Source organism: Anarhichas minor, unplaced genomic scaffold (genome assembly GCF_050575085.1).
Source record: "Anarhichas minor isolate MPS153535 unplaced genomic scaffold, ASM5057508v1 ptg000062l, whole genome shotgun sequence".
NCBI lineage: Eukaryota > Metazoa > Chordata > Actinopteri > Perciformes > Anarhichadidae > Anarhichas > Anarhichas minor.
In genome coordinates, this window is record NW_027466508.1 from 4,225,108 (window position 1) to 4,238,108 (window position 13,001).

Genomic DNA, 13,001 nt, shown 5'->3' on the forward strand with positions numbered 1-13,001 from the left:
TTCTGAAGTCCCTTTAGCTGCAGCTGCACTTTGTCTATAGTGCTAATTAGCAAATGTTAACATGCTAAGCTGGGATGTGGAAAAATATTGAAATTATTGGCTTTGTTTTTAAAAACCAATCAATCAGACCTCTTTACTCCTATTCAAAGAAAACCATAACCCCTCTGCAGCTTCATAAGACTTCATCTGCCCATCACTATTAGTATTACCAATGTCTCACACTTTCATACTTTTTGGCCTGTTTATCTGACATTAAGTATGCTTTAATGTTTATATTATTCAAGAAGAGACACTGCACGTTGATGATGCCCATGAGTCCATCATGTAAATGTGAAACATTAAGCCATGGAGGCTAATTCATATCTGCAGTCCCTGGCAGGTTGGTGGCATTTAAGGGAACAAGCAAAAGCACATACAATTAGTAGAACAATGACCGAAACACTAGTCCAGATTGTGTGTGTCTATATATATCTTAACTTCATAAAACTCCAGTGATTAAATATATATTTATAACCACATTAACTACTGATTCTCTCAGGGAAAGGGTTGCTATGACAAACAGTGTTTAAACTGATGTGTCACAGCCATCCATTTGAAATTGAGGTCCAGTATTTTTTTGATCAGGCATCTGGCAAATAAGGTCTATTATGTTGTTACATGTGTTTGTTTTTAGTAGAAGATGATTGAATAACATATTGAAACATTAATCAGGCGTGTTTTTTATATTTATCTTAGGTAAATACATTTTTATATTATTCGGAAATTTAAGAAATTATCTTTTGAATAATTGATAGATTAGTCATTGGATTAATCGACTAATCGAAAAAATAATCGTAAAAATGTCTGTGTATTTCTTTTAATTACCCTAAAGCAAACATTTCATGTGTCCAACTAAAAGTTGGCAATGTAGTGAATGACAATGAATATTTCTATTGCGTCGGCAGAAAACAATCATGTTGAGATTATGTATACTATAAATGTTTAAGTGTAAAGATTGACAACGGTCTACAACGCAGGGTGTTTACTATGTCTCGTACTCTTCCGGTCATCAAGTTTAGCTAGCTAGCTAACGTTAGCTAGGTTAGCTGCTCATTTGACTAAAACCAGCGACCAGTCGCAGTTGCTAGGCAACAGAATAACAATCTGGAAACCTACTTGGTGACGGCATGACCCGCCCTACTCCACCTCTGATTGGTTAGTACTCGTTACCTTCGTTGGTTGGATTGGTTCAATTTAGGCATTAGGAGTGAGATTGGTTAGAGGTCAGGGTAAACCAATCAGAAGAGAGTAAGGCGGGTCTTAACGTTGCCCCGTAACAGGAAAAAAAAAAGCTCACCGGGCAAGCATGACGGAGGACAAGCAAAGCGCAGGTCCGTCCGCGTCAGCTACAGGTGTGTACCGTCCATCAACTAGTGTCAATTCTCCTGTTGAGGCAACAATAAACGCGCCATATTGATTTGGTTAGCGGTAGTTGAGCGTTGTTTGCTTGACAGACTTGGAGTTGTAACGGTAACTCTTGGCTCCGCTCCCGGTTCTCCCTCTCCTCTCTCCTCTCTTATCAGAGCCCCTAGTGCCAAACGTCCACAAGAAGATTAAAGCAGCGTTTACAGCGTTTGACTATGAGTCTAACAACAAAGTGGATGTCAGGTGAGCTCCAACTGTTTTACACAGAGAGAGGTGGTGATGTTGTCTCCTGATAAACTCACTCCTCTCAACTCTTTAGGTCACAACTCATAACTTCCAACGCAGTAAATATGAAGGTAGAGTTAGCAATATTAGACAATGTCTATTCAACAAAACAGGTTACTGTACGCTTACTTACTTAACTCCATATTTACATTCATCCCATGCTGTTGTAGGTCTTTATGTTCAATAGTGTGGTCTATAGATAACATGGAGTTTGATTCCCAGGGAGATTGGCACCATCATCTATTCCCTGGGGTGCTTCCCCACTCAGGCAGACCTTCATGACATAATAGCTGAGGTGAGAACAGTGCTTACCTATTTTTTGCTCATTGTTTTGGATGAATAAATACCCCTCATCATCGGAGGGGTATTTACATATATCGGTCACGCGACAATATCTACTGTACCTGGATATCATTGTATGAAAATGTGCCAACAGGTTTCGACATCAACCGTCGCCCGTGGCCACTTTATCTCTGTAGGTGGCCCTCTGTGGCCACCAAGTTTAATCAGGTCTCTCTTGAGAATAAGAGACTGTTTTCAATCAATATAAATAATTACATGTTTTTTATTCTGTTAATGTTTTTTTCTTTTTCATTTATTGAAGTGTCACAGTTAATGAAGGCTGTGTTAGGTTCCATTAAAATGCCTTGTCTGTTTGTACAGAAGTTTACATTTGGGCTACAAAAATGTAGTGTTTTAAAATAATAGCGCCTATTCCACTATATATATTCGTTTTTTGAAAATTGCATTTATTGTTGTTTTTTTTTGCTTCAATGCAGCTTGATATAAATTGATATTATGATCAGTTTTGTCAGAACATTCTCAGCTTGTTGTTAAAAAGGCCCAAAACTCAGCAACAGTCCTGTTCAGGTTGAGGAGGACCACACTGGATTCATCCCTCTGGACAAGTTCCTCCCAGTCATGACCAAAGTGCTACTGGAGCACAAGTAAGACATGATCTCTTATCTCTTATACAAACTCTTGCCTGAGGCCGGCCATGTTGTTTTATATATCTACCTGAATTAATTAAGATGCTGAATTTTGAGGTTGAGAAGAAGGGCCGTGTAGTGATGCAAATAGGTGCTTGTGTTGAAGCAAATCATTAAATTATGCTGCAGGACTTTCAGCTAGATGTTACTGTGGGAGCAAGTGAATGACCTGACTCTGGTGAAGGTTTTTTGAGATTGCTTTTATATTTGGTAAATATAATGAGGTAGGTACTTGTAGTGTTTCGCAGAATAGCTGTGCGGTGAAAAAGTCTACAAAGGCCACCACTGTGCACGTCTTTTAAAACGGGTTTTAAAGTGTATACTTAGTAATAATGTTTCCACCTCTGGCGACATTTCAGCTTCACATAAAACCGGTGAAAACCTTGGGATCCCTTTTAATAAAATGAGCACAGTGCAGTTCAGTTTTTTTGTGTAAACTGGGCCTGGAAATTCCTAATATATGCTGTGTTAATTCCATCATGTTTCATCACAGTGTTTTTGGTACGTCATCATGTCAATACCATCTACTACGGTGCTGCCACACTACAGGAACAGACACAAATAGCAATGGTGTGTGTGTGTGTGTGTGTGTGTGTGTGTGTGTGTGTGTGTGTGTGTGTGTGCGTATTAGGTTCCCTCCCATCCCAGAGGACCTGCTGCTTCAGGCCTTTGAGGTGAGATAAACTTCTGTTTCCTCATATTCTATCCCATTCATATCCCAGTGTTGTAGTACCAGTGACTGCACTTCTATACAAATGAAGTAGGAGTTTGAGCCTCTGTGACTATCACACTGTCACCAGAGTAATATCACAATGTAAGTTACTGATATTTGTGTCTCCAGGTTCTGGACAAAGAAAAGAAAGGCTACCTGGAGCTTGAGGAGCTGACAAAGTACATGACGCAGGAAGGTAAAGCAGGAGCTTTCAGTTCTCACCTTGTGATGTTTCACGCGTGTTGAAAAGCAGATCTTTTCATAGATCGGTTTTATGTGTCTAACATTAGTTCCACAAAACAGCCATTTAATGTGCAAACTTTTCTTCTTCTTTTTCCACCACGGCTGTGTTTAAACCAGGTGAGCTCTTCACTCAGGAGGAGAAGGATGAGATGCTGACAGCACTCGCTGACCATGAGAAGAACCTCGTCTATTACAAAGACTTGATCAGCCAGTTGACCGTTGACCCTGACATCTAGGCAATGTCACAGTGTGTCTGCATAACTGTTGAGAAGTCTGTGTGTGTTTGGCGTTTGTGTTCATGTCTGCAGGTTATTAATGCAGGCTAGTAGTTCTAATATGGTATAATAAATAAATAAATGTTCGTATCTCAATCTTGACCTTGTGTTTACAGAATTGTCTTTCAGTTCAGATTAAATACTATAAGTGCTCAAACTGGCAGAATTTGAAAAAATGTATTAATGCAGGAGAGGTCCTTTATTTAGATCGAACATACAGTAGTTTCATGCCCCCCCCCCCCCCCCCCCCCTATTTACATATTGTACCCAACCTAATTTATAATTTGGAAATGTCTTATTTCCAGTCGACATGGCAGAAGATGTTATTACCCATACCTCCAAGGGGCCGCCTCGGCCATATCAAATCCCAAATTAGAATAATTAAAACAATTCAAAATGTGAAAACAGTGTCTAGCAAATGACTCTGATGTATAATCTATATAGTATATAATAATGATAAATAAAGGTTCACAGGGGAAGTCCAAAATAACTATCCTTACCAATCTTCTGATATCATTACATTAAGTGTCTGTTTCTGGCCAGGGGCGGGTGGGAGGAATCAACACAATGCTTTTGTTTGTAGTGCACCCAAAGTCAGCACCATGTGAAGCGTCGGTGTTTGGGAATATTTTCTACCTGCTGACCGGGCACAGCAGGGAGTGCTGTTGTCATCCTTATCAGTGAGTCGGGGCTGCGAGCACCTTCTTACACACACGCTATGGTGTGGAGTCATCAAGCGCTGATCAATCACAATCCTCACATGTTGTCCTGTAAAGTTTAATTTAATTTTATGAATTTAGGTTTCCACATGGTATCACAGATGTTTGTGTTAACCAAGCAGAAAGCTGGCATGACATCCGACACATAGCAATAGCTATATATATATATATGTACAGTGGATACATTAGTAATTGTGTTTCTCCACCCCCCCCCCCCCCCTTGCTTTAACTTAGTTTTGGTGTTCACAAAATCCCTAAGAAGCATATCTGGTTCTCCAGCTGCTAAATGCTCCACTATGCTCACCAGCGAGTCTCTATTGTGTCTGTTTATTGCTGAGCAGGTAGTGTGCAGAGGGGGTTTTCTAGAGCTTTTTGTACTGAAAACAGCAGCCTCTGGGAAGAAGGTTGTTTGTGAGAGCAGAGAGGCAAACCAGTAAAACAAGTTATGCAGTGAATGATACATGAATCGCTGGCGGTGATCTGTACTCTACAGAGTGCACTTTGTTTTAATTCCGTCATAGGTTGGGTTTCAATAAGACTTATCCGGAGGCTAGCTGTCTACCTTCAGTAGACCCAGTATTCACTCTGGGTCACAATGCATCTCTTCTCTCTCTGGGTATAAAGTGCAACTCCAATAGACCTGATCAAGATGCAGATCTTGTAATTATCAATTCATGATTACTAGCTGCTAAGTCCCATTTACAAGATACGGAAGTTATGACTATACGAGAAAACGCCTTCACCGTTCTTTTTTATTTTTGTTTTGGCGAGTGTGTAACTGCTGTACTGTACCTGTCCTCAAGCTGTGGCTGAGTGTTTTTAGTAGCGCCCTCTGTTAGCCCTGCCCGATCAAATACCTGATTCGAGAACTAGTCCAGAATCTTGTGTCCTCCAGATCAAAAGAGTACTTTCACTACTTTCCACAGTTCAGTTTTTCAAATAGTTAATTTGTGTGAATGCACCAGATTCCACGGCCACTGCTGCTACCAGATACCTCCTTATGTGCAGTATACTGACAATCATGGCATTATTTTACAATTGGAAATATAACTTATATGGCTAAGGTTGATGTCATTCTTCATTTCCTTTGAAACGCAGTTTATATAAAGAGGAACCATTGTACTCTGAGAAAAGCACAGATTAAGACACTTTGTTTCCTTCTCGTTTATCTGAAATCGTACTGGTTTAAACTAAGCGAGTAATGGCTTTCCCCGCAGTCTGCAGTTTATTTTACACACAAGCAGTCAGTGGTGGCAAAGTATTCAGATACTTTTACTAAATAGTAGTAATACTGCAATGTAAAAATGCTCTGTTAAGTATCAAAAGTAAAAGCTCTCCTTAAGAAAAATGCCCCTTTTCATAGTGTTACAGTATTATACACATTATAGAATGAATGCATTATCATTATGAACAGCATTTAAAAGCTGGTCGAGGTGGAATATTTTGTATCATCATCTGTAACTAGTAAGAATGAATGTAAAATGAATGTATATATTATTATATTTTTCAAAAGTACAATATTTATCTTCAAAACACAGTGGAGTATAACAAGGAAGAAGTCAAATATAGCACAAGTACTTTTTAATTGTAGTTCTCCACCCCTGCTTACAGTCTAGATACAGAAATTAATAGAAAACCAGATTATTGTTGACCCCATGTTGACCTTTGCATACACCTAACCCGTAACCCATGAACATGGCTGGTTGGGTTTTAAGGTTTTTACCCTGTTAAAGTATAGTACAGTTTGGAGAGTTGGAACCAGCAGATACAAACACGTATATACTGTTGATACATGGTTCCCCCTACATTTGAATGTGTAATGAGATTATACTGTGTTGGTTCATGGGCTGCATAATGTTCTTTTCATTTAAATAATCATAATTCTTACAGACATAAGCCATGGACTGTACTCATTTTACACAGGAACTCTCTACTGTTGTTTCGCAATCGGATATCAAAATAAAAGAGGGCCTAAAATGGTTCGTTTTCACAAGAGAACAAAGAGGATTCTTTTTTTCACCACTCTCTGTTCACTGTGCTCAAAATAACATGGTCTTGTTCCGTGTAGCCACCTTGCCAGAGGCAGGTTGGGCACAGTTCCTTCTGTGGTAAAGGCCATTTTATTGTGTTGCCCATGTGGAACACTGACGTTTGCTGTATGGAAGGATGCAGAAGCGAGTGGAAAGTTGTGCAATGTTTACACGGTCTAGGGACTTTCTTACCTCGAGCTCAAGGGAAATACCGGTTGAGTAACATTAAGGTTCCAGGGAAGACGTCCAACCATTTTATTGTTAACCACCACAGCTCTCTATCTCTGTTTGTGACAATATGCATAAGCAGGTTTGGTCTTCACCATGTTTGTCCACTTAGCTTAGCGTGTTACCATGCTAAGCAGTGTTAAACATAAGTACAGCTGAGACTGATGGGAATGTCCTTAGTTTTGCAGATATTTGGTCATAAAACTGAATTGACAAAATCATCAGGGAAAAATAGAAATGTTGACCTGATCACCAAGTCACAATAGTTCATCCTGAGGTGAACATAAATGTGTGTTTCAATTCAATTTCAATCTGTCCAAGGCGTCCACCATAAACCAAAATCAGTAGGATTCATCCTCTTGGCACTAAGAAAACCTGTGCAAAAGGAACGAAAATCTATCCGATAGTTGTTGAGAGTTGTTGAGATGTGTCAGTGGGGGATTGACTGACTGACATTACTGTCAACACATATTTGCCTGATTGTTCACAAACATTAGCCTGATTGATCACTAACATATGACTCACATTTGGGCCCTATGTCACCAGTCTTTGGAATAAACTATGAAAAATAAAGAACGTACAAAAAAAAAATTCTGTGATGTTTGAGTGTTTCAGCAAACGGGGCTTACGTGTTGTCAGTAAAGTTGTTTTGTCTGTCTGTCCCGATTTTTAAAACTTCTTGATAAATTTCCTTGAAACAATGACCCACACTGATGACACTTTGATACAAAGCCTCTTATATTTTTACGAGGAACACCTTGGATGTTGATGGTGAAAAAATGTATTCAAAGTATTGGATAAAAAGTCATAGTATAGTATGTCAATAAATGTATTAGAGTAAGGTAATAGAGTCATAGTATAGTATGTCGAAAAAAGTTATTATTTAGTTGGTCGAAAAAAAGTCAGTCGAAAAAATCATTGCACAAAAAAGTATTTTTAAAAGGCACAGTTAGAAAGTGCTTTACATATTAGAGAAAATACACAGATACAGGGATGCATATCAACTTATTTTATTATCATATACACAACAATTACAGAGAAGCAGCCGTTGGCAATGTAAATCCTCTCCAAAAATACTCATTATAAATGTATAAAATAAAGTTGTAATTTACATTTGTGATAGACACACATACATACAATCACATCTGCGTGACAGACAAAAAGTAAAGCACAAAATAAACACAACTACAGGCACACAGAGTATACACAACGAGTTTTCAGCAGACGCTTTCCAAGGACTTGTACCTAATTAGTAATATTTTGAAATCAATCCTGTGTTTTACTGGATGCCAGTTAGGAGAGGCATTGGGGTGATGCGTCTTTACCGCTGCATTTTGCACCAATTGAAGGCGGGGTAGAGAGGACCGAGTAATGCAAGTGAAGAGAGAGTTACGGTAGTCTAAGCGATGAAATATTAAGGTACAAGGCTGTGTACACTTGATAGCTGCTAATTGGCTTTTGCTAACAGCAAGCGGTATCAAGTCCATAAAAGTCCAGATATTGTACAGTATTACAAGGTTACAATGTGTTTTATGTCATTGTACAAAAGGGTTGCACAACTAAATTCAGATTCAGGAAAAATACAAGAAATGACTAATTATATAATTACAAGTAGGATTTACTCATTTCTACACACATGTATATATGTATCTATGCTACCGTCCTGACTGAGACCTACCTCAAGTAATACTCTAAATACTCTGAGCACATTATCAGAGACAATCAAGTGATGACTTCATAGCAATCGTCTTCCCACTGACAGCATAACGTGAAAAGACAACATATTAACATAAATAATAAATATATAAACTTTTTTTTTTTTTTTTTTACTTAATACATTGTTTTCTTGTTGTGTTAATGACGGAGTGGGAATACCTTTTAACTTGCTCCTATTGCACAAAGCTGCATCAGTATGTGTCCATGTTAAAGAGAGGCCCAGAGACCAACACTAGGTTGTTTCTGAGTGGCTGCAGCACTCTTCACGTGCTTACGTTTGGCACTGCCTGTGCTCTGGTTTGAAGTAGACATAGGTGGACCAGGAGTCCATCTGGGAGTTCATCCACTTGCCGGGGTCATGGTTCTCCATCTGCTCCTCGGCCTCCTCTTCCTCACTCAATCCGTCCACTTCATCTTCATCCGAGCCTATCTTCTCTGTGCTGCCCCCATTCACGCGAGACACCTCCGGGGCCTCCGTCGTCGCCGAGAGACTTGAGTGACACATGGTGCAGACCCTCAAGCACTTAGTCGGGTGAATGTGTCGGATCACCGCTCGCTTCTTGGAGCAGGCACCACAGACCACAAAGCCGCATTTGCGGCAGTGGTGTCGACGCTGGGTCACGGTGAACCTGTTGGAGCAGCGCATGCAGACCGCGGAGGCCTGGTCAGGGATCCAGGTGTTGGCGAAGTGGGACCCGGGCCGGCAGCCACTGCTCTGCAGCAGACTGGACCGGCAGTCCTCTATGTGTTTGATCCAGGCTCGCTTCTCCTCGTATGAGGCGGCTGACACGTAGAAGGACTTGCGTGGTGTACGGATCAACCATTGGTTCCTCATTTTTATGCCGTCCTCCAAGTCCTCAATCTGGATGTCCTCTGAAATAAAAAAAATGAAATGAAAATGAAATAACAGTACAATTCAAATGGAATAAGTCGGAATAAGGTCACAGAGTCAGTCGTTGAGCGTGTATACATTGCATACATTCTACATCATCCAAATTAAACTATATTGGGATCATTTTCTGCTTCCAATTGTTGGACTTTACTTCAGTGATGCTATGATATGAATGAGTGAGGAGTGCTTCCAAACGTGCAGTAAAGTCATGCACTTTGACTGATGGGACTGATAAGTCCATGCCGAAAAACACAACTACTTTAGAACAGTGAGTTGTAAATGCAACAGTTCAATTTTTTTTGTTAAATATAACCAGTTTGACCAGTTTGACCTGTGCGACAAGAGGCCCCGCTCTCCCCTGCACCTGCACTTTGTGTGTAGCCTACTTTTTTTGTGCAATTTCATTTGACCAACTGCAAATGTTGAATACACACAATGCATTTTATTTGCATTTTAAATGTTTTGAGATGTTCAAAGATACAAAAAAAATAAATAAAAACATTTGAGTAACTGTTTTATCAAAGTAAAAGGTGCAATATTGTCAATGTTCGACTTTGAAGTAATCCAAAAGTAATTCAAGTGTATTCAGATTAGATTCCTTTTTTTGTTGTAATCCAATAGATTCATTTCATGATGACAAAAGTTGCCATGTAATTTGTATACTGTAACTGCCTACATTTCAAAGTAATCGGACCCAACCAGCACTGGTTACCTGTTGTTTTCCTTCTTTTTTGTGAGTCTAAGGTTCTTTCCTTTTCTTTTGTTTACTGTCAAAGCATTTGATAACCCTAACAATGATCAAACAATGATGCATAATCTCTCCCCTCAGGTGTGTCTGTGTTGCTCACCGAGAGGGATGATCTTCTGTTTTTTGTGCCAGCGGCCGTTCAGAATGATGCTGCCGTACACCAGCACGTCGTTGAAGAGGAAGAAGACTTTGGGCTGTGGCCCCCGACGGCTCATCTTCATCAGCCGGCCCTCTCCGATCAGAACCCGATCCGGCGCGTACAGAGGCTTCCCCGACGGCCCGAACGAGCTCTCCACGGCGTGGATGCGGTCCCGGTTATCCTGGGCAAACATAAGCTGGTTCACCATGGTGCCCATTTGTATCTAGTTGACAAGTCAACAAGAGCGCTGTTGTCAGTGAGCTGTTGTTGTTTTGTTGGATATAGTTCCACGTTCCTGTAGGTGTGAGACGCTGTCCTGTGCTCGTGCAGTCTTCCTAATGACACAAGCTGCTGCGCACAGGCGCTTTTTGAAGTCTTGGTGACGCGTCGTGGTGACATAATGGCACTTCCCGAAACAAGAGCTTTAAGACTAACCCATGTTGAAAGATGTTAGGGTGGGGGAGACACATTTGGATTTCCTATCTGCTGGGCGTTGTACACAAGTCACGTCTTTAGACTGAATCTATTTGACTACCAGGAAGGACTTCGGGTGGAAAGGTTTTTTGATAGACGGTTAATTCAAAAGAACCTGTGTCTTTCCACAATGCACTCCATCACCAACTATTTAGTGATTGGCCACCTTTATTTTAAATTTACCAACTGGTGAATTTAAAATAAAAGTTGCATTAAACACCTGGGCAACAGTGTATTACTATATACCGAGGTTATACATGAGATAATACTGTTTACTGGCCACAAAATATATCATCATATTGTGCGGCATACAAAATGTCATCGAAAAGTCATGGTATAATATGGCATAAAAAAATGTCATAGTACAGTATGCCATTAGTATTGTCATAGAAAATGAAAAAAGTCCTAGTTTACTTTACTGTGACTTTAAAAAAAATATCATAGTAACTGATTACTAAATCTAGCCTACAATTCTTTACAAATACTTTGGAGAGTAGGCAATAGAAATAAGTCGGTAGTTTGTGCACATCATTTTTTAATCACCAGACTTAAAGACACAAAGTACAGCAAGGTCGACAGAGTAAACAGGAGGCTCAATTTCATTCATAATAGCTGTTGGAATTTTGCTCCAGACTTCATCTGCACCAGCTTTATGGGAGCTTTTCATATTCATAACGATGACTTTAGAGACTTTGCTTCTAGCATTTAGCGATCAAAAAGAATGAATTCAAATAATGGCCTTGAAGAATATTAACTGAGAAGCACTCTTTGGTTGGATTATTTTGTTCGTCAGATTTTCATCTATGGAGATAAAAAAAGAATTGAGCAAACTGTCAGCAAGATCAGTAGACGTCAACACCATCGCTCGCTTTGTGTTTTACTTTGGTGTCACGAAGCGCAGAGGTGTTGTGGCCCCGGCTGAGGACTCTTTCAGGATCGCTTCTGGTCACAAGATGCTTTAATAAGATAGGTGGAGTGTTTTCTCCATGGTTGGGCAGTAACTGATTACATGTAATCAGTATTATGTACGTCAAAATAACTTTCTTTTGTGCCAATTTTATAACATCAGTCATTTGACTGAATCTATTTGACTTCCAGGTGGGAATGTTCTGACGGACTAAAAAGTTGCATTCTACACCTTTTTAAACATCTCTGCAACAATATGTGATATTGAGGTATATACACGTCATAATAACCTGTTTAGTGGCCACAAAATATATTTGTAAGACACAAAAGTGAAAAAACAAAGAGCAGTGGGATCTTTTCAACCGTTACCAGAAACTACAGAGTAAAACAGACAAGAGCTTATATTTCACAAACAGGTGTGGTTTTTGCTCAGCCAAGCAGTTGGAGTGGTGTTGGGTGGGAAGGAAATAAACTGATGCCAAAGTTTGATGCCATCCTCATTCTTACACAAAAAAACAAACATTACCGGTAGGAAGCTTTTTTTACACGGCTTCTCGGTGCGTTAGTTGGCATTGCACAATACTTAAAATACACATTGGCAACACTTCCATTATGTACTCCAGGAGCGTTGCAAAGGGGGCTTTCTGATATGTGCATTATATTGAGATATATTCTCGTCTTTCTTCACACAATGCACCAGCTACAAACCTGAAAGTCTGGATTCTGCAGTCTTAATCTCAATCAGATAATCTGATCCGAGTGAAACCGCTGTGTGTGTGTGTACGCCTTTCTAGCGAACCCACACAGTTATCTTTCAATAGCAAAAAATAAAATTAAAATAAATTGTTTCTGCTCTGTCAAAGTAAACACTGATCCAGGTCAGCCGTGTCAATATCTGGTTGGACTGGTTCTCTCGAAAAGGAGGCAGTCTGGTAAACAACCAGGAATTTCCGAGAGACAAATGTGCACTCAGTTGCTTGGGCTTCCCCAGCAGCAGGTGAAGGAGTTCAGATAACTACACAGACAACGATACACGGCTTATAGTCCGCCATGTTTCACGTTTTTCTGTTACAAAAGAGTGCAGTACACTTGTGTGGTTACAACAAAATGTTTGCTTTGTTCTCTTCTGTACAATACCCGATCAATAATAAAACAAATTTTTCTCCATCCGGCTGCCTACATGAGCTAATTTTTTACGCTTTAAATGTCATGAATCAGCTCAATGGCACCCGTTAACGAGA

At 39.8% G+C, this 13,001-nt stretch overlaps 2 protein-coding genes across 2 annotated transcripts; one reads left to right on the plus strand and one right to left on the minus strand.

The window, feature by feature from the left end:
• Positions 1 to 1,619: 1,619 nt before the first annotated feature.
• Positions 1,620 to 3,869, plus strand: drc8 (dynein regulatory complex subunit 8). The gene is given in 6 exon segments (XM_076078063.1): positions 1,620 to 1,647; positions 1,912 to 1,984; positions 2,550 to 2,636; positions 3,310 to 3,352; positions 3,520 to 3,586; positions 3,751 to 3,869. Coding segments are annotated over 6 exon segments (417 nt in total).
• A 4,010-nt stretch (positions 3,870 to 7,879) lies between these two features.
• On the minus strand, positions 7,880 to 10,731 carry plekhf1 (pleckstrin homology domain containing, family F (with FYVE domain) member 1). Its single transcript, XM_076077999.1, has 2 exons — positions 10,342 to 10,731; positions 7,880 to 9,474 (listed from the first exon to the last, which is right to left on the minus strand). Exons 1-2 carry the CDS (start codon positions 10,595 to 10,597, stop codon positions 8,873 to 8,875), a joined length of 858 nt encoding a protein of 285 aa, XP_075934114.1. The 5' UTR covers positions 10,598 to 10,731; the 3' UTR covers positions 7,880 to 8,872.
• Positions 10,732 to 13,001: the final 2,270 nt, after the last annotated feature.

Coding starts and splice junctions, on each gene's coding strand:
- plekhf1 (XM_076077999.1), bottom strand. CDS start 10,597: ATGGGCACCATGGTGAACCAGCTTATGTTTGCCCAGGATAACCGGGAC. Junction 9,475..10,341: donor ACAGAAGATCATCCCTCTCG/GTGAGCAACACA, acceptor TTTTTATTTCAG/AGGACATCCAGATTGAGGAC.